The 20,961-nt window shown below is 32.8% G+C and overlaps 2 protein-coding genes across 3 annotated transcripts in view; one reads left to right on the top strand and one right to left on the bottom strand.

Annotated features, from left to right (window-relative positions):
- Positions 1–115: 115 nt before the first annotated feature.
- On the bottom strand, positions 116–3,089 carry LOC128178136 (uncharacterized). The gene is made up of 2 exons (XM_052845159.1): positions 2,722–3,089; positions 116–1,751 (listed from the first exon to the last, which is right to left on the bottom strand). The coding sequence occupies exons 1-2, from the start codon at positions 2,985–2,987 to the stop codon at positions 1,595–1,597; spliced, it is 423 nt and encodes a 140-aa protein (XP_052701119.1). The 5' UTR covers positions 2,988–3,089; the 3' UTR covers positions 116–1,594.
- Positions 3,090–5,772: 2,683 nt separating this feature from the next.
- LOC128176615 (egl nine homolog 1-like) overlaps positions 5,773–20,961 on the top strand; it is a 28,271-nt gene continuing 13,082 nt past the window's right edge. Inside the window, exon 1 of one of the 2 annotated variants that reach the window (XM_052843060.1) lies at positions 5,773–7,163. In XM_052843060.1, the coding sequence (XP_052699020.1) occupies positions 6,228–7,163 (936 nt within the window). In that variant the 5' untranslated portion in view covers positions 5,773–6,227. The remainder of the gene's footprint in view (positions 7,164–20,961) is intronic. The other variant, XM_052843061.1, reaches the window with a different exon arrangement.

Here is a 20,961-nt window from a genome sequence, read left to right as displayed (position 1 = left end):
TCAACATTAGTAAATTGATCAGGATGGCAATTAAATGCTTCAAGTTTTTGTATCCAGGTTGATACACATAATTGCATGCTGTTCTGATATGAGACTCTGGATTTTTTTACCAGCCATTGCTATCAGGTAGCGGGATGTGAACCCATATTCTGTGCAGAATTTGACTGAAGATGTGCAATTTAAAGAGGTTCGATCCTCTGATTTTGGGTAGCCATTTTGTGTCACCTCTAGTCTGGAAATTCTGTGTCATATATGAATTCTACTTGTTAATTCCTTTTTTACAATGTCAAATAAACTCTATTAAATAAAATAGTGAAGAACAAATTCCATATTTAGAGAGTGTAGTAAGGGACTATAATTTGTGGCGGAAGGTTTTTAAGAAGAAAATGAACATTTTTCATAACTCAGTTGTTTTAGAGTACCGTAATTTTAGCTTCCTTATTTTCTGTGCAGACCAAATTTTCAGATAGTTTACGCATTGGGATATCTTCGTATTGTTTCAAAGAACATATTTCAACAATATTTCAATATTTCTATCGTCATATATTGGCATGTTTAAGTGATATTTCATAAAAGTAAAGAAAAAATCCACTCCAATTTTCCCCTAAAATTAGCTATTTCATGCCATATCTCAAAATTTATATTATAGACCCATACTTTTGGTTTTATTTTCTGAATATTTAAGTTTCTTTTGACAAGTCTGTCATAATTTGAGAAAAAGTTTGAGACTTTTAAATTATTTAATTGCATGTTGAGTCGTTTATGAATAAAAATAGTATTTTTTTCAGTGCAAAAAGGTCAAAATATCAATAAGGTGAAAAAATTGCAAACTTTTTCATTATGATAATTTTAATTTTATTAATTCTAAATAATGTAAATTTGTATTTGATACCATGGTTCATTTCGATAAAAAATTATAGAGGGAAAAGCAATTTATGTGCAATTTGCAATCTCAGTACAGAAAGGTCATATTAAATACACTGTAGCATCGAAAGGAGCATATAGACCCCAAAATTTTGTTTTGAATTTTGGTTTAGATATGTGTGTAGATATTTAAAAAATACTTTAGAAAAAAACTTAGAGACTTTTGATCGCAGGATCCAACGTCCTTAAATTTGTGATGTTTTTGTGTTTCTGAGTTTATGTTGTGAATAAGAAGTTTATATCCCTTTATGTCTGTAAAATTCATTTCTCTAGGAAATATCAAAACTATGTTGGAATTCTTTTATGAAAGTAGGGTTGGATCCTCCGTGAGACAAATATTCCTCTTTGAGACATAGTTAAGCTAAGACTCCAGTTGGAAACCCAATGGTAAAGCTTGGCTCCACCATGATATAATAGTAAAGTTTGGATTTTTCCTTGGGAATTGATTCATCTATGATGCATAAAGTTACCCTTCGTAAGATAACAGAGAAGCTGAGATAACTCTCTAAGACAACAAGAAAACTAAAATTATTAAACTGGGAGACTTTCAGTTGAATTGTCTTCACAAACCAGAACCAAGTCCTCAGTGTGTGGATGGAGATCTTTCCATCAATAGTTTTCTGTTGTACTTAAAGTCTTTCTGTTTGTTTTACTTAAAAAAGTCTTTCTGTTAGTTGTGTGAGAGCTGAAGGTCTGTCTTTGACATTTGATACGACAGGTTGTCACTGCCTCTACTGTTTGTTGTCTGTGCTTTATCTGCCAACAGCTCACAGTTAGGCATGTGTTGTAGACTTGTGTCTCTGGTCTTATGTTTGTTGTGTTTGTAACTGAAACAAAGAATCAAGACAGCTTTACACTGGAGCTCTCACAAAAATAGCAATGATGTCATTACAACAGAACTTACACCATTACAACAAAAATACCATTACAGAAAATCTCTTTCATTCAAATACATGTATACTTGGTTTGCTAGGCTACGATTTACATATGCATGTATTGAAAAACTTTAGTGTAAATATGATGGTAATTCATACCCAGCACTGTTACAAAGATCACTAATTGTCAGGTAAAAAACTAAAGTCAGAAAGTTTTGGGGAGGGGGGGGGGGGTTAGAGTCACCGAAGCTTTTGTTATCTGACATTGATAACTACATTAATACCAAAGGCTCATAGACAACATTGCAAACGACAGTTCTTCAGTTCTTGTATTTCTCTTTGAATGTTTATATGAAATATTTTAATCCCTTCTTCGACCCCTTGGGTTCAGGTGAGTTAAAGCAGGCATATTTTATTACTGGCACTCTGAATTCTAATAAAAGATAAAACAAAATGCAGACTGTATATATCCAGTTATTAATTGGACAAAGTAAACCCTTAGTAACTTCATGCACAGGCACTTTGGGTATGGACCCCCCTCCTTTCATCTGCTCCAATATCTAAAAAATCATCTGGTATAGGTATCCTAATATGCATACTATTTCATGAATTTTGAAGCCCATTTTTTTTTTAATTTGTTGGTTTTTTAAATTTGTTTTTGTTGGGTTTTTTTTTATCTCATTCCTTTAAAGAGTCATTCGAAAATGCCATTTTTGGACTACGTGAAAAAACTTAATCGTTGTTGAACAGGCTAAAACTAAATCAACACTTTGTACATATCACACGTAACATTTTTTTGATTGATTGATTGATTGATCGATCGATTGATTGATTGATATATCGGTTGAATCAAAAGGAAGAGATTAAAATACCCGAGAGTGTTCTTGCTGTGTTATTTAGACACCCCACCCATCCAACTCACCTGTACCAAATCCCGAATATGATAAAAACAAAAATGACAGCTAGCAGTGAAAGCAGAAGAGGAATCAACCACACTTCCGGTGAGTCTTCACTGGACTGTCTACTCGCCAGGTGTTCCCGTGAGGGCACCTTGCACCTCCCCGCTATTTTACTCAGCTCCTCGGTCGTTAAGTTTGTGGGGTAGGGGGTACTATACAGCAGCCCGGGGCTTGAGGGAGGAGGGCAAGGGGCTAAATCCAGCCAAAATTCCAACGTGAAGTTCATCATGTTTATTATTGATCTGAATTATTTCCCTGTTATGGGGAAATCGATCGATACGCGGATGAGGATAAATTATGTAAACAGATCTCACATCCGTTTATTTTATGTCTGAGTAACTATGGTAGATACCCCCCCCCCCTTTTAATCCCGTTTGATCCGCTGGACATTGTACGGAGACGCGTGATCTCGCTTTGATAATATCTCCTTAAATATTGTGCTGCAATTTTCTGAAAGAAGATGGGTGGATAAGGCGAGTTAATGCCTACATAAAGCCGGATAAGATACTGAAAAATCAAAACATCAACAAACCTGATAATTTCTTTTAAAAAACCTTCAAAACAATGTATATTTAACAAAACATCTGTTATTTTTTTTTTAATAGTAACCTTTAAGATGTCCAGTACTTGAAATGTGTTGGTTTAAGGTGGTATGGGACATCTGTCGATATTAATGTGGATTAAAGTACAATCTCATGACTTACAGATTCGAAGCGAACCCTCTAACCTACTGCGCTACGCTGTTAGTTTTACATTTTGGAAAGAATTTTTTATAATATTACACTTGATTTATTGCTTATTTCGACTTACAGTAAGTCACAATATTGAAGTGTACCACACAACCTTAAACTGGTGTATGCGAATCAAAACCTCCAGATGTTGTCATTTTTTAGAACCTCAATGCCTTTTCTTTTAAAGAGTGGGTCTTTGCTCCATGTTTTTGTCAGTCAAAATAAAGTCTTATGGAAAACAAACCGATATCAATCAACACTATACATTTTAAATATCATTTTGTATCCCAACAATTGAACGTTCTAGAAAAAAGGTACAAGTCAGTAAATTCGTGGACAAAGTCGCATATAGCATTTAAACACCGCACTTTGGTGTTACTGAAATGGCTCAGTGGCAATTTATTTTTCTTATCGTTTGTTTAAATATTCAAAACTGAATAACTGTTAGAAACTGTGCTATTTCAAACTAGTATTATAATATTATCAAATAGATTTCATTTTTTTTTTTAAATATGAAATTGTATTTTACGATTTAACCATATGGGCATTTGTTATTGTATCCCCGATCTTCTGTCTTTAATTTTGGATGAATATGAATTTATTCTCATAGAACTTACATAGATGCACAGTGTATATAGAGACCAATGAGTTACACAATATAAGCATGCATTAGAGAGAGAAACTATCAACAAATTATAATGAAGTATAGATATGGACAGTGGCTAAACAGAACAGCTAATAGTTTAAAAAAAAATGAATTCATTATTGTTTTTGTATTTTATTTTTCTTCAATCTAACAAATTAGCAGTATTATATTATTTTCATTTTGTCAAATTGGCCTGTCATTGTCACGTGGAAACCCTAATTTATATTAGAAAAAAATTAATTAAAACAATAAAAATTTAACAACGTCTTTCCAAGTATTAAAATGCATTTCTTAAAGTTCAATAATGCTTTAAGAATGTATTATAATCAGAAAAAATAAACGTAATTTAGCGCATTTCCAAAAAGCATTATAACACCTTTTCAAAAGACGTTACTGTATAAGTTCAAAAACGTATTCATCTTCGCTACTCAGGGGGCTCTGATCCGCCCCGCCGGCCCCTCACGAACTGCAGTTTGGAAATGCGCTAAATCAGAAACCCTTGGCTAGCGAAGATGAAGCGTATTGGAATCATTATGTTTCTGAAACAATGCGAAAAAGATGAAATAATGCGTATAAACGCATTATATCGCCTCTTCGTGTTAAGTAAGTAAGTAATGAAAAAATGACACTAACAAACTGTCAACCATCTCAAAAATCCATAAAACGAAATAAGTAATTGTTTATTATAGTGACATGGTGCATGACATTTATATTATACATAGTACATGTCAAATAATCGTAATTTGCACCCGGCCCCTTGGACCTATAAGTCTAGGTTTATAAGTTTATAAATTTATACAATTGTAACTTTATACATGCATGATTTCAAATTAATATTGTATTAACCTTTGGACATTGATAAATTACATTTCTGATGTACAATATTTTAACACATTTACTTTTGAATATTATATATTATAAGTAGGCCTTTTATACATGATACTATTAGATGACCATGAGATCAATAATGAAATATACATCATTTTAGTGAATTATATAAAGGAACCCCCCCCCCCCCCCCCCCAAAGATACTTCATTAGGCTCTGTAACCACAAACAAACTTTTAAAACAATTTCAATCAGTGGTCGAAACCTCTGTCTAAATTCTTTTGTAGGTTTGTATCCCCGCCTTTAAAATAGATTTCTCATCCGGTAACAGAAATTGATGGATCTAACTATGACTTTGGACACTGGTTTTGAGTACACATATCTTCAGGTTTCTGAACTATAGGTGTTGATCCAGTTTGCAAAGTATTATATGTCCTAAATATGCACAGCAAAAACTTGGAGTGAAAAGGTCGGACTAACAACGGGACGGATCAACCAGACAGGGCATTTATTGTGACAATATTCGATATTCAACATACATTAAAATATACACGAGTTTATAACACAAATTGACATATTATTATAATTATTAACTCATTACATTTGCTAGAATGGCTCAGCTGTACTAAACTTGAGAAAAAAAATTGGCGATTACCGAGACATTTTTCTCAAAAACACGTGCAGGCATTACACGAGGGTGCATTCGCGTGATTGCAAATGTATTTCGCACGTGGACAGGTGCACTTTAAATTGATAAGAATTAGAATTAGAACAACAGCGTGTATTGGGCGGGGATCTTTATTCCCGTAGTCATACATAAAGAGCAATCAATATTCGAATATAACGTTTTTAAATAGAATGTTTATTGTAAACAACACATTTGCAGTAAGTACATATGCACGCCACTAATTTAAACCTAGTTTTCAAATAAAGCACAATGTGGCTGACGTGACTATTTGACGATTGAAGTACTTGACATTTCAGTTCCGGCATTCCGGAATGACTTGTATCATTATCAGTTCCACTTTTATATTTATTTTGCTTTCCATCGGAACATGCCTCGCATGTCTTGATGTCAATTGTCACCGTTTAAAAGCTACCTTGAGATTAGACTTCATTCTTCCCTATAGCAATTGTTTAAGAGGAGACACTTCAGTCAGCGGAATCAATATGCCGAAATCATCACGTCCGCCGCGCTGTTTAGTTAAATATTCAAAGCACAACTGTCAAGGTAAAGCCATGAGGAACTCCGCATAAATGTAAACATGGCTGAGGTGAAGAGCGTACGTGACAGACCGAACATCTCCATGGCGTGTCAGCTATGTAGCTCCTCCGAGCGGCTTATGGTATGCTCTGGATGCAGAAGGACCTGGTATTGTTCGAAAGAACACCAAAAGTTAGACTGGAAGTATCACAAGAAAAACTGCAAACGAATGAGAGAGGAGGATAGTGAAACGAAACATGTACACGGAATCACACTGTCTCCTGAATCTTTGGACATTCCACGCTATAAAGGCAATGACAGCGCAGAAAAGATGTCAGCAGAGGCAATGACCCATAACATGAATAAAATGAGCCAAAGTTTGCATGATGATCTTAAGCTTACAGATGAGAAACCTGTTAAGAAGAAGATATCAGAAGAGTTCTACACCATCCAGCCAAACACTGTAGAACGAAAGGTTTTGACAGATGAAGGAAGCTCGGAGTCCTACATTCTACACTCTGCCGAGTCTGCTCTAAACCAGCCAATGTACAATAGTCCCTCTTCTCAGATATCCTCTCATAGCCAAGAACTTCGCTACACTCCATCCGTCCGATCATATGAAGATGAGCCTGTAGACAATATGCATGCATACCTCAGTGTATTAGAGTCTCGCAATGAAATGTTGGGAGAATATGTCGTGAAGTGTCTCCATACATATGGAATTTGTGTTATTGACAATTTTCTGGGGGAGACAAAAGGGTTATCAATTTTATCTGAAGTAAAGGCACTTCACAACACTGACAAAATGACAAGTGGTCAGCTTGTAAATCGCAGTCATGGCTCCAATGCGCAGAGAATCCGTGACGATCTGATTACGTGGGTAGATGGACGGGAGCCTGGCTGCTCAAACATTCAGTTTCTCATCTCCTCCATGGATGCTGTCATTTTAAAATGCACCCGAAAACTAAAAAAGTGCACTATAAATGGTCGTACAAAGGTATGCTTTTTGTTGTCACATTGATGTTGCATGTACATCATTTTTCCCCCTTTAAAACATTGTTATATTCTTGTAATCTAGAACACATTAATTGTTCACTATGGAATCATTATAATTCTTTTCTGAATTTTCTAGTATTTTCTCAAGTTCAGGGGATGTTTTACTTTTAATAAACTAATGCTGTGTTTCATAATTCATTGAGAATTTTATCTCGTGGATGAGGAGTACCTACAAAATCTTTGAAAATCAAGCCACCATGACTTATTAAAATTCCCAAGTATTTATTTTTTAACTGGGTTTTCCAACAGAAAAATCCGGTTATTAAAATGGTGAAAATGGTGGGCGGGCGGGCGGCTGCCAAAAGGGTACCCTCATTGTACGGATAACTCCTCCTACAGTTTTCAAGATTTGAGGTTTTATTTTGCAGATCAGTTGTACATATATCAGAGGTGTGCATATTGCTAGGATTTTGATTTCCGATAATTTATGAAAAAAATACCAGCTTTTGAACTTAGTCATTTTTTGGCAAAATATTGCATATAGGGTACCTTGTACGGATAACTCCTCCTACAGTTCTCAATATATGAAGTTGTTCTTTTGCAGATCAATTGTACATATATCAGAGGTGTGCATATTGCTAGGATTTTGATTTCCGATAATTCATGAATAAAATACCAGCTTTTGAACTTAGTCATTTTTTGGCAAAATATTGCATATAGGGTACTCCATTTCACTGGATACAGGTTGACATGGATTATGGATACAGTTCACATAAATGAAAACTCGGTTTGCTGTCACATTGACAGCTTTTCACTTGTTTTTTTGGTTAAAAGCAGTTTGCAAATATATAGGTAAAGTTTGCATTTATTGTAACTGCAAAATCTTACTGCATTCCACATAACAATGGGTTTCTATAAACTAGCTATCAAGTCTGCACTGTTGTAAATTCACCTTGTTTCAGTGTGAGTCAACATCATGTTGTGTTATGAAACACATCAAGTGGTGGTCTCCTTAATTAAGTCATCGTTGTCTTGGCAGGAATGAGATCTGGTATTTGCAACTATAGACATGATATTGTAGGATCTTAGGACTGACCTCACACATCATCTGTGAAGACCATTTTTTATCCTTGGTTGTTTGTAATTGTGATTGAAATACAGGATATGATGTATAAATGTTGGATGCACTTAACTTTGTAACTTGGACACCCTTATAAATATTAATTACTAATTTGCAATGAAATTTGTTCATTTCAATCCTGTACAATTAACTTGGCTCTGAACAGTGGCAAACAAAATGGTCATGTGATATTTTTACACCTCTCTTAATGTACTTTTCATGCAGAAGTAAGGTTGACAAAATGTTATTGCGTTGGTATGTTATACAAGTTATTTTTGAGACAGGAAGTAAAGGAAGCCAGAACAAGAAAGAAGTCAAGGTACGGTGTACTTTTCTGCGTTAGTGTGGCCCCATATCTCTGAACTGATGGTTCATCCAAAGATGGCAAACTGTATGACAATGATATTCCATGTATGACTGGTACCCCGTATAATCAGTGTGTGAAATTTAATTTGTTTGTACCATAGACAATCAGTTTACAACATTTTGAAATTCTATTGGCCTGACTGATTTACTGTAGTCTATTAATTGGTCTACCATTAATAATTTCCCACACTCTATATAATACCATTCTCAATACCAATACGAAGAAACGTAGTTCCTTTATTATACCCCATGCAAAAAAGGTGCAAGAGATATTACTTTTTTTACCAGTCCGTCTGTCAGTTAGTCAGTCGGTCAAAGCGCAACTCCTCTTATATGACTGCACATAATTTCATGAAACTTTGTAGGTATTTAGGACACAAAGTGTAGATGTGCATATTAGAAGGAAATTCTGGTTCCATTATTTTTCTAAGAATTCAGCCTTTCGAACTTAGAATTTGGGCCATATATTGAATTTAGTAATGAACAATTTGTTAGTGCAACTCCTCTTAGTAGGACATTTTTATTCCCTAATTTTTCTGGAAATTTAGGCTCAGACTTTGAATTTTTAATTTGTTACAAACAAAGGAATTGATGTGCATATTTGCAGGAAGTTTTTAGGTGATGATTTTTTGCAAGTTATGTCCTTTATGAAATTCATTTTTGTATTCAATGCATATCTTGCTATTCATTGTGTGTATCATCGTCAATTAATGGTGAGCATAAGTTATATGAACTTGCTCACTTTTTCTTTCTTAGTATCCTATATTTGTCCCCCCCCCCATGTTGTCATCTATTTTATTTGATTATCCATGACAAGATGGTAAAGAGAAAAAGATTTCTTCCAGAGGTAAAGTATTATTCAGACATTCAAGATTTATGGTAGAGGTTTTTCTAATGGCAAATAGAGATTTCTTCTAATGGCAGTATTCAGACCCTCCAGTTGAACATGTATGATAGTGGTTTCTTCCAACTGGCATTAAACTAGGGCATATTCATTACTGATATGTGGTTTTTACCCAAAGATAAAGCTTCAATTGAATAAATATCCCATTTTCCCCTTTTGATGAGCTAAAAAATTCCCCTTACAATAATAAAAAGGCTCAATTTTTCCCCCTCTTTATTATGTTATAACTGCTTTAAAAAGGGTTAAATATGTAAATTGTGTGAGCATTTGAATAGTGTGAGCATTTAATGCACTCTAAATGGTCATTAAAATGAAGAAATTTATTTTCAGTTAATATATTGGGGGGGGGGGGGGGGGGGTTACAGGTACGGGTTCACCATTCTGGGACCCCAAACAGGGTTCAGATCCCCAGCTGGTTTTCCCAATTTTTCAAGAAAAGGGTAGTTCCCCAAACACCTAGTTCATGCATTGTCCAAAGGCAGTTTTGATATTCAAACCTCCCTGATGTATGATATTGGTTTCTTCCAGTAGCAATTATCAAAAATTTTAGATGTATGATAGTGGTTTCTTCCAGTGGCAATGATCAAAACTTCCAGATGTATGATGGTGGTTTCTTCCAGTAGCAATTATCAAAACTTATATAGATGTATGATAGTGGTTTCTTCCAGTGACAATGATCAAAACTTCTAGATGTAGGACAGTGGTTTCTTCCAGTGACAATGATCAAAACTTCTAGATGTAGTATAATGGTTTCTTCCAGTAGCAATTATCAAAACTTATATAGATGTATGATTGTGGTTTCTTTCAGTGGCAATAATCAAAACTTCCAGATGTATGATGGTGGTTTCTTCCAGTGACAATGATCAAAACTTCTAGATGTAGTATAGTGGTTTCTTCCAGTAGCAATTATCAAAACTTATATAGATGTATGATTGTGGTTTCTTTCAGTGGCAATAATCAAAACTTCCAGATGTATGATGGTGGTTTCTTCCAGTGGCAATGATCAAAACTTCCAGATGTATGATGGTGGTTTCTTCCAGTGGCAATATTCAGACCTTCTCTTTGTATGATAGTGGTGTAAAATAATCATCCATAAATGCCTGAATGATAAATTAAATATTGTCAATTACAAATATCAGGCAAATTCATATTTGTTCAATGCTTGTGATATTTATGATGTCACTAAAATGGACTAATACCTGCATTTTCTCAAGAAACAATATTGTCTTTATTTATTGGTAGCCTTTAGGAGTATAGCAAGAAAATCTGCACAAGTTATGTTTTCACATATATCTCATTGTTCTTGATGAATTATGTTATGCAAAAATTATAGCATTTTTTAAAGCAAACATATTAATTTGTATGCTTGGTGTTTCCTACTAAAAAAAATGTATAGAAAATACCCAAGTTTCACTTCATAACAACAGTTTTGTGAAAGGTGATTATCTTCATGACATAGTATTTCCATTAATGGTTATGACATCTGTAGGTTCCTTACTTTTATAGCTTTGGAAAAAAAGTTTCAAAAATTCTACGAGGTTTAACCTATCTGAGCTTACATTTACTGATATATTCATGACTTTGATTTTGCGGAAGAAAACAAACAAGGATGCATCAAGTCTTTTGACTGCCTTATCTACAGTTTTATGGTTGAATTTTACTGAAGTCAGATTATTGACTGTCGATACAGTGGTTAATCTCACAGATTTTTATAATTCATCCAAACTTTAGTCAGTGGTATGGCTATCATGAATGGAACATGTCTGAGTGCCTGTCAACTCTCCGATGGTTAACCAGTGGAATGCATGACAGTTCAGTGGTTCACTGCATTTTTTTGTTGTCAAGATTACTTTCACTTAGTTTTTGTAAGTCTCTAATTCACTGCAAACAATGATTGACTGAGGTGAATTGAAGGAACTTTGCTTTTTCGCAAAAGGCAATATACTTTCTGAAGTGGCTTTCAAGTTGGTTTTTGCTCTCAGTACCAGTCAATCATTATAGTGTGATACCTAATAAGTATATTCTACCTGATACTTTGCAGAATTTTTTGTCAAAATTATCAGATGAGGAAGAAGAAAGTACGAAATCAAATGTATATATGTTTGACATGTTTTCTCTTATTCTTTACTGTGAAGCCATTTTCATTGAGGTGTTTTGGCAGTCGGCATATTATTGCAAGTTTGGTCAGGCGGTGGTCCTATTTTAAAATTAGTCGCAATGTCAAACCACTGAGTTTATCCACATTGCATTTTCAAAACTGATAAGATATCAGAAATTATTTCACAGTGGTCAGTATTGTATAAATTGTTAATGAGTCAACATTAATCATCAAAGCAGTAATTTTAAACTTTCATGTTTACTCTATTCAAAGGGTTGTTGTGTTTGACTTCTTGGGGTGCTGAAAGACCCTGTTTTTGAGAGAAGAATATAGGTACATGTATCTCATTTCCTAAAAAATGAAAGGTGAACATTTCTCAATTGGTAAAGCATTAAAATTTCCCATTATATGTTCCTTTATCAAACTAAAAGGTGGAAGAGACATTAAAATTGTAAGAAACCTTAAATATTTGATGAGCTTTTATAAATTTTGATTCAATTTTTGAATTTTCATCTATTCAATAAATGCCTCTGTTACAGTTCAAAATAAGGGCCTAAAATTTTCTGATCAACTAGCTAATTTAAAATCATAAGTAGTATTTTTTAATTAAGTGTTACTGTTAAAACAACACAATAGTGTATTATTATCATACAGAATATAAGATACCAATGGAAGGGAAAGGCTAGCCTATCATATTTTTACTTGACGCAAGCAGCTTAGTTTTTAGTGTTCTGTGGAACTTTATTTCCATACATGATGCCCGATTGTCCTACCATAACTTTTACACCCACACAACTGATAATTTTTGCCAAATTTTCTACAAAAGAAATAAATTGATTTGAAATTCTAATGCATGTTACAATTGATTAATTAAATAAAATTAGAGTTTGCTTGCAGATCTTCAGAAAAGGGTGTGATAATGATGCTTTTATGTATATATGAATTATGAAAAACAGCTAAACATAAAATCAATTTTTTTTTTTTTTTGGTGAAAATTTATTTTGATTTTTTTTTGGTAAGTATGCAGTAGCAATGAAGGAAAATTTGTCTCATGGGATAAAACAGATAGTTAACACTGGATGTACTGCAAAATACTGGTAAATGTTTTAAAGATAAATTTCAGTCGATCTAACTTTGTTTGGTCAGATAATTCATATTTCATGCAACTTGGTTTAGTTAGGGTCCTAATCTGCAGGAGCCCTTTAGTGATCAATATCTCTGTCTGTCTGTCAGTCCTTCCGTCTGTCCATCTGAGATCACTTGTCCAGGGCATATCTTCTCTCTCTTTGGTCCAATCAGGGTGCCTTTGGGTGAAGGGTGTGTTGTGGCTTTGAATCAAGTTTCTAGGTCTAAGGTTAAAGTTATAGCAAAATTATCTGAAAAATTGTTGCCTAGATTATATATTTTCTCCCCTTGGTTCAATCTGGCTCTTACTGTACCCAAAGAGTTGGTCAAAGGGTATGCAGTGACCTTGAATGACTTTTCTGGGTCAAAGTCATGACAGACCACGCAAAAATTAATTTTTCGGAGCATATTAACTTTCCACTTAGCCGTATCTGGCTCATACTTCACATAAACAGAGCTTTTGGGTAAAGGTGTGCACGACCATAACCAAGTTTCAAGGTGAAGGTCATAGCACATCTTTTTAAAATCCAGTTTTGGTCAAAGGGTATGCAGTGACCTTGAATGACTTTTCTGGGTCAAAGTCATGACAGACCACGCAAAAATTAATTTTTCGGAGCATATTAACTTTCCACTTAGCCGTATCTGGCTCATACTTCACATAAACAGAGCTTTTGGGTAAAGGTGTGCACGACCATAACCAAGTTTCAAGGTGAAGGTCATAGCACATCTTTTTAAAATCCAGTTCTAGACCATAAATTATTTCCAATTGACCTAATCTTGCTTACATTAAACCCCACAAAAGGCTGTTGGAAAGGGTAATTAGCTTGACTCAAAGTTCTATGCCAACCTGAAAAGAACTATATATGATAAGAGTCAAATTTGGCCCCCATAATTCACCATTTTTAAAGTGTTTCGGTTACAATAAAATGTTATGCTATAATTTAGAAGAGTTCATATAAAATATATTTTTCACATATTTGTTTGATTTATTTGCACTCGCTTGCAGTATATGACGTTAGAAGTGACGCTATTTCAAAAATCCAATCAAAATCAGTCGAAAATGACATTTTTCTCATCTTTTTACGAACGGGAAATATAGAGCGCATGCTTGAACCAGGACAAATTTTTTGTCACTTATTAGTCTTGGCTAGATACATCTCTGATTAAAATATTTTGTTGGTTCAAGCATGCGCTCTATGTTTCTTGAAAGAAAAACTTCTTGAAAACAAGCTTTTTTATGCTAAAATGCAAAAATGGCGGGAAAAGGCTGTCTTTACAATGCCGTATTTCTAAATTGTGGGCACTTGAATCAAAATGAACATTAAGTTAAAACATCGCATATATATCTGTACAAAGAAAACAAAGAATTACAGTAAAATAATGATATTCCTTTTAGGGGGCCATTTTAGGCCCATACCATATATAGTCCTTTATAAAAGTCAAAGGTTAATTCAAAGCAAAATCATCTGGAATGGTTTTTTATGGCGTCGAGCGAAGCTCGAAAGCCATCTAGGGATCGTACGTCCGAAAGTTACATTTTTAGGAGCCAAACAACTCAAATGAGTGCAAAGTTTTCGTATGTGTTTGTAGAAAAATAGATGACATACTTCAATTTCGAGCAGAACTGTACGTCAACAAAACAAGTTTTCAGATTCGAAATGGTTGCCGTCTTTAAAAATGTTCACATTTTATTGAAAACAATATGTCTCGGTTTCAGCGGATGAATACACTAGCACCGAGACACATGCGATAGCTGGGCTTACATACTCAATTTGGTTATGAAATGTACTAGCCTGCAACATAGATTATTATGTATCCATATCGAAAATTGACAATGCACAAATGTTTGATCTTGTAGAAACAAAACTTCCTAATCGAGCGATAAGTACATCTACAACCAAAAGTTATTTTAAACCAACTAGTGAACTACTTTCACTTTGTAAACAACGTGAATGGGTGCTTTCTTTTATCTACCCCTGATCTTTTCGGCCCGTGTCATTTGGACCCTTGTGAATTTTAGATGAAATTGATAATAAGAGACAGAGTGGTTATCAGCAGTATACAATATATAGAATTAAACACAATAATAATATTAATATTTATTTCCATATAAATAGAGAGAAAAAATCTAAAAAAAATTTTAACTCCTAAGATATTTCTATAAACTTATATTTTCAATTGAAATTCAAAACTTTTTAAGAATAAGGTGAGCAAATTTGTAATGAATTGTAATTTTATTAGTTATGTGATAAATAACATTTTCTATTTTTTTTAAAGTTGACTAATTTTTTTTTTTTTTTTAATTTTTTTTTAATTTTCGATAATTTATGAAAAAAATACCAGCTTTTGAACTTGGTCATTTTTTGGCAAAATATTGCATATAGGGTACCCTCATTGTACGGATAACTCCTCCTACAGTTTTCAAAATAGGAAGTTGTTCTTTTGCAGATCAATTAAACATATATCAGAGGTATGCATATTGCTAGGACTTTGATTTTCGATAATTTATGAAAAAAATACCAGCTTTTGAACTTAGTCATTTTTGGCAAAATATTGCATATAGGGTACCCTCATTGTACGGATAACTCCTCCTACAGTTCTCAAGATAGGAAATTTTTCTTTTGCAGATCAGTTATACATATATCAGAGGTGTGCTTAATGCTAAGATTTTGGTTACCGATAATTTATGAAAAAAATACCAGCTTTTGAATTTAGTCATTTTTTGGCAAAATATTGCATATAGCGTACCCTCATTGTAAGGATAACTCCTCTTACAGTTTTCAAGATAAGAAGTTGTTCTTTTGCAGATCAATTATACATATATCAGAGGTGTGCATATTGCTAGGATTTTGATTACTGATAATTTGTGAAAAAAATACCAGCTTTTGAAGTTAGTCATATTTTAGCAGAATATTGCATATAGGGTAACCTCATTGTACGGATAACTATTCCTACAGTTTTATAGATAAAAAGTTGTTCTTTTGCAGATTAATTGTACATGTAATAGAGGTGTGCATATTTCTAGGATTTTGATTTCTAGTTATTTATGAAAAAAATACCAGCTTTTGAACTAAGTCTTTTTAGCAAAATATTGCATATGGGGAACTTTATTTCACTGGATATGGGTTGACATGGATTATGGATACAGTTCGCATATAAAAAGAAAACCCGGTTAGCTGTCAAATTTACAGCTTTTCACTTGTTAAAAAAATTATTTAGGTTTTTACTCTTCAAATTAACTTTAACTCGACGCCATTGTGGCCCTTCAGGCCTTTGATTTCTATTTTCCATCATATAAGAAGGCTGGGGCAAATTTGCCTAAAATTTTAAGATATGATTTGTTTAGCTGTAAATTATTATATAATAAAGAAAAATCCTTATACTTAACCTTTAAAATTTTCTTTAAAAGGAGTTTAATGCAGTCTTAAATTGAGCCCTCTTAAGCAGGGCCCTATGAGATGGTCACAATCTCAATGAAGTCAAGTTGTCTTAAAGAATATTCCAATTGCCTATATGTACCAGTATCTTATGATTGATGATAATAAGTCAAGTGTTATATACAATTCATTTCTCTGAATATATGGCCCTTAATCAGTTTTGTTCATATGTCATTTTTATGGCGTCGAGCGAAGCTCGAAAGCCATCTAGGGATCGTACGTCCGGAAGTTTGCAAATTTTTTAAGGAGCCAAACAACTCAAATGAGTGCAAAGTTTTCTTATGTGTTTGAAGAAAAATAGATGACATACTTCAACTTCGAGCAGAGCTGTACGTCAACAAAACGAGTTGGCAGATACAAAATGGTTGATGTCTTTGAAAATGTTCATATTTTATTGTAAACAATATGTCTTGGTTTCAGCGGACGAATACACTTGCACGGAGACACATGCGATAGTTGGCCTACATACTCAATTTGGTTATGAAATATACCAGCCTGCAAAACAGATTATTTTGTATCCATATCGAATATTGACAATGCACAAAAGTTTGATCTTTTAGAAACAAAATTTCCTACATTGAGCGATAAGTATATCTATAACCAAAAGTTATTTTTAACCTACTAGTGAAGTACTTTCTTTGTAAACAACGTGAATGGGTGTCTTTCTTTTATCTACACCTGATCTTTTCGGCCCGTGTCATTTGGACCCATGTGAATTTTAAATCAAATTGATAGTAAGAGAAAGTGTGTTTATCAGCAGTATACAAATTACAATATATAGAATGAAACACAATCATAATTTAAATAATTTATTTAATTCTATATGAATAAAGAGAAAAAAATCTATAAAAAAGATTTAACTCCTAAGATATTTCTAAACTTAGTTTTTTAATTAACAATCCATTTTTTTTTAAGAATTAGGTGAGTCAATTTGTAATGAATTGTAATTTAATTAGTTATGTGATAAAAAACATAATTTTTTAAAATTATTTTTGAAAGTTGACTAATGTATTTGTCTTTATATTTGTTTTTAAAAAGTAAGTATAATTGATACCAATTTCTAAATGAATGGTCAATAACCAAATCAGAATGATTTTTGAAAATATTAAAAAAAATCACACTTAATTTTAATATTTCTATTATTTTAGTTGACTGCGTAAAATCTATATTAAATTTCATTTTTGTTAAATTGACCGCCCAACTCAATTTTTATAAAAATAATCTCCAGCAAACAACAAGAAAAGTTGGTCTCATTATAAGTACACACATTACTAAGGCCAGCATTTTTTTATTTTTAGATTTACGAAATATTTTTCAAATTATTTGGTGAGGAGGAGGGAAAAAAAATGAAAATAAAATTGAAAAATTTGTCCGTCAAGAAAAAAAATGAAAATAAAACAATTTCTAACAATATTTTTTTTATTTTTAGAATAAGAACATGTGTCCAGGAGCTGCCATTTTTTTTAAATATCTAAGTAATTTTGGTTGTTGGTGATGTTCTTATCATAACATATTTTATCCATGGGCACTGAAAATTTGTTTTGATATATTGTACATGCATGTATAAAAACGAAGGTTTTTTTTTTATAAATACAAGTACATACTGTACACATACATTAAGACCAAAAAAATTAAGGGAGTTTTCACTTCTTCCTTGCAGAAAAATAGGAAGAAGTTTGAGAAATAATTTATTTGATTAAATTAACAATGCTATTCACAAATTCAAAATTTAAAATATTGTTACTGAAAATAAATTGGATTAGAAGCATGTCCATAAATGTCAGTAAAAAATCAAACAAGTTTTTTTATTTAAAAAAGACTAAATAACTTTTGAAATTTTATTTATTTATGTAACTATACCTTTAATAAAGGAAATGTTTCGTTATTTTGTTAGCTTTAACCTTAATGACAAATAAAATCATTCTCTTTCCTTCAGTCATAAGACCTGTGTTCAGTGTGTTTAGGGTTATTAGTCCAACCCTATGACCCACTTACAACCGTTATGTAGAGGATCTATTTCCAAACGGTTAAATTATGATTATTTTAGAATTTATTTTGCAAAAATGATTTTTTTTTAAAAAGTAACTTATCATTTTCTTGTCAATGAGGTTTTTTTTTAATTTACAGAATTGTGATAGAAAAAGACTTCAACTTCTCTTTATTGAGGAAATTCTGGCTAAGTTGCCGATCACAAAACTTAATAGGGTCGTAAATTGTAGGGTTGGACGAAAGCAAACAGGAGTAGGCCCTTTGGTGGTTTTTTGTGACTTCTAGTGCCTGTGACTTGATCGGAAAGAACTTGGTCTTTTTATTAAATCAATGCATGAACAACAATAATTCAGACTACACATACGTGATTGCATCAACATTTATTTTTATTTTTACCAGAAAGAAAATTTCGGGTCGGAGGAAAAAATAAAATTAATAGCTAGTTCAGGTCCTTTTATTTTTATTTGAATTTTTAAAAAGTAGGGTCGGCGGGTTTGTAAATCGAAATTTCAAAAAATGCTGGCCTAAGAGTTACAAAATCATACTTTGTTTTCAGGATTTTTTTTAAATCTACAGTACCTAAGTGTACATTTGATCAATGAAGGAGAACCATAAATAACACAAATAAAAAATATATGCATTTTTGTTATAGTCGAGATTATTTTGACTTTTAAAAAAAATTATTTAGATTTTTATTCTTCAAATTAACTTTAACTCGACGCCATTGTGGCCCTTCAGGCCTTTGATTTATGTTGTGTAAAGATGATAAGAATGACATTCATGATATTGAATTTCAATTACATAGTCTGCAAAATAACTCCTGCTCTTTAACTTGGACTTCACTTTCAGTAAACAAACATCACATAACAGTTTTGAGCTCACCTGAGCTGAAATCTAAAAACTTTTTTTCAACTACATTGCCCAGATGTTTTGTATATGACTCCATAAAGCTGATTTTATTATGGCCATTGTTGCTCGAGTGAGCGATGTGGCTCATGGGCCTCTTGTTGGATATTAACACTCAATTATGTTGTTTAGAGTACAGCACATAAGGTGTTTTATTTATACTGGTGCCTGTACTGATGTCTGAAGAGTTTTTCCAGTTTGACATAAGTTACATATGTGTACGTAATTAAACCATGCAACAGTCACGTAAAGCTGCTGTTTAAAATCATGGAAATCCATAAGGAATGGATATTTTCAATTTGTGTATTTGATATTTAACTGAAAGCTATGTAGGTTTATGACATAATTTATAATAATTAAAGGTTTACTCTCTTTGATAAGAAAATTAGCTATAAAAAAGTTTGGCAACCATTAACTGCTGCTTAATCCTAAAGAAACACACACATTCAATTTCTGAATGCACTAAACAATTTCACATTTCATAGATGAGCAAAAATGAATACTTTTCCAACCAATCAAACAACATTTCTGTGGGGGAAAAAAAATTGTACTTTAAATGTTGACTTCAAAAAACTAGCACCAGCCAAAAAAAAGGTATTTGATAGAGACAAATGGATATATAACAAATGGTATTCATAAAAGTTAAGCTTCAGTATTTGCCATTGGGAAAGTTTGAATGTAAAGAGATTTTCTAAAATGGTATTTATACTAAAGCAATTTTGATCTATATTTTTCACACAGTATTTGAACATTTTGACTATTTCAAGACTTTCCATTTCTGTATGATTGTGTGAAAGTGTGAAGAAATTTAAGAAACTCCTTTAAAAATGAATTGGTTTGAATCGAATTTTAGAGAACAATTTATTTATAAGCATCTTACTAAAAAAATTTATCAATCTAGAATTATAACATGAGTAGTTGAATGGTCATTGTTTTCAAGTAAAGATGTATTCATGATGCCAATTGCAAGTGGTTATTAACTTTGTAAATTGGAGCTTATTTGTGGATACAGGTTGTTGTGAAAAACATTAATAGAAGTCTAGGTCAGTTCAATGAAATTGGCTGACTAGTAGTTTGTCCCAGCAAGCTTGATAAATATTTCCTGTATGCATTGTTCATGGAAATCTTTATCAAACTTTTAGTAAGTGATTAAAGGTAACATAACATAAACATCTCTAATAAAAAGATTGAAATTTTGCCAGCAACAAACGCAGTTGCAGTAAGACTTCCCTCATTTAAAAACATTGCAATAACATATGTTAGTCAAAATTCAGTGAAAGCCAAAATAAGAAAATTAAGCAACAATGTTAGTCGAGTGTACTTTTTGCCCCCCTCCCCCAATATATTTTTTTTTTTACACCTGTCCATTGTTCAGTTGGTTTGTTGGTCAGCTTGTAGAACAGGTGTAGACCAAGAGATCATCACCCTTAGTTAGGCAGACTTCCATCTTATTTGATACAAAGCACCCAAATTGACTGCTGTAACAAGTTTAATGGTCAAAGGTCAAACTTCCCCAGACATTAACTAGTGGACTCAGTGCTGTCTGTAAACATATTTTAAAGAACCTTTGCTGGACAGATATGTATTGTAGTACCAGTTTCACATTTTTATTGATTTCGAATGACTTTTCTCAATACCATATCTTATGGTACTCGGTAAAGTTCGCCATCATATATTTGGTACACAGGTATCTTGTAAGGAGTCCATGACACCAGCTGATTTTAAGATCAAGTTCAAAGTTCAAGCTACTTTGGACATGATAAGATATTGTATGTTTGTTCCTTGAGAACCCTTGATCAACATCAGAGGTATCCCCAGAGAGATAGATGATTTTTTTTAGATATTAAGGTCAAA

Source organism: Crassostrea angulata, chromosome 3 (genome assembly GCF_025612915.1).
Source record: "Crassostrea angulata isolate pt1a10 chromosome 3, ASM2561291v2, whole genome shotgun sequence".
Lineage (NCBI taxonomy): Eukaryota > Metazoa > Mollusca > Bivalvia > Ostreida > Ostreidae > Magallana > Magallana angulata.
This window is presented reverse-complemented; position numbering and strand designations above follow the sequence as displayed.

What these genes read in the sequence shown, in the direction of transcription:
- LOC128178136 (XM_052845159.1), bottom strand. Translation starts at nt 2,987, where the DNA reads ATGATGAACTTCACGTTGGAATTTTGGCTGGATTTAGCCCCTTGCCCT. An exon ending in ATATTCGGGATTTGGTACAG is followed by an intron (nt 1,752 to 2,721) that starts GTGAGTTGGATG and finishes TCTTTGTTTCAG; the next exon opens with TTACAAACACAACAAACATA.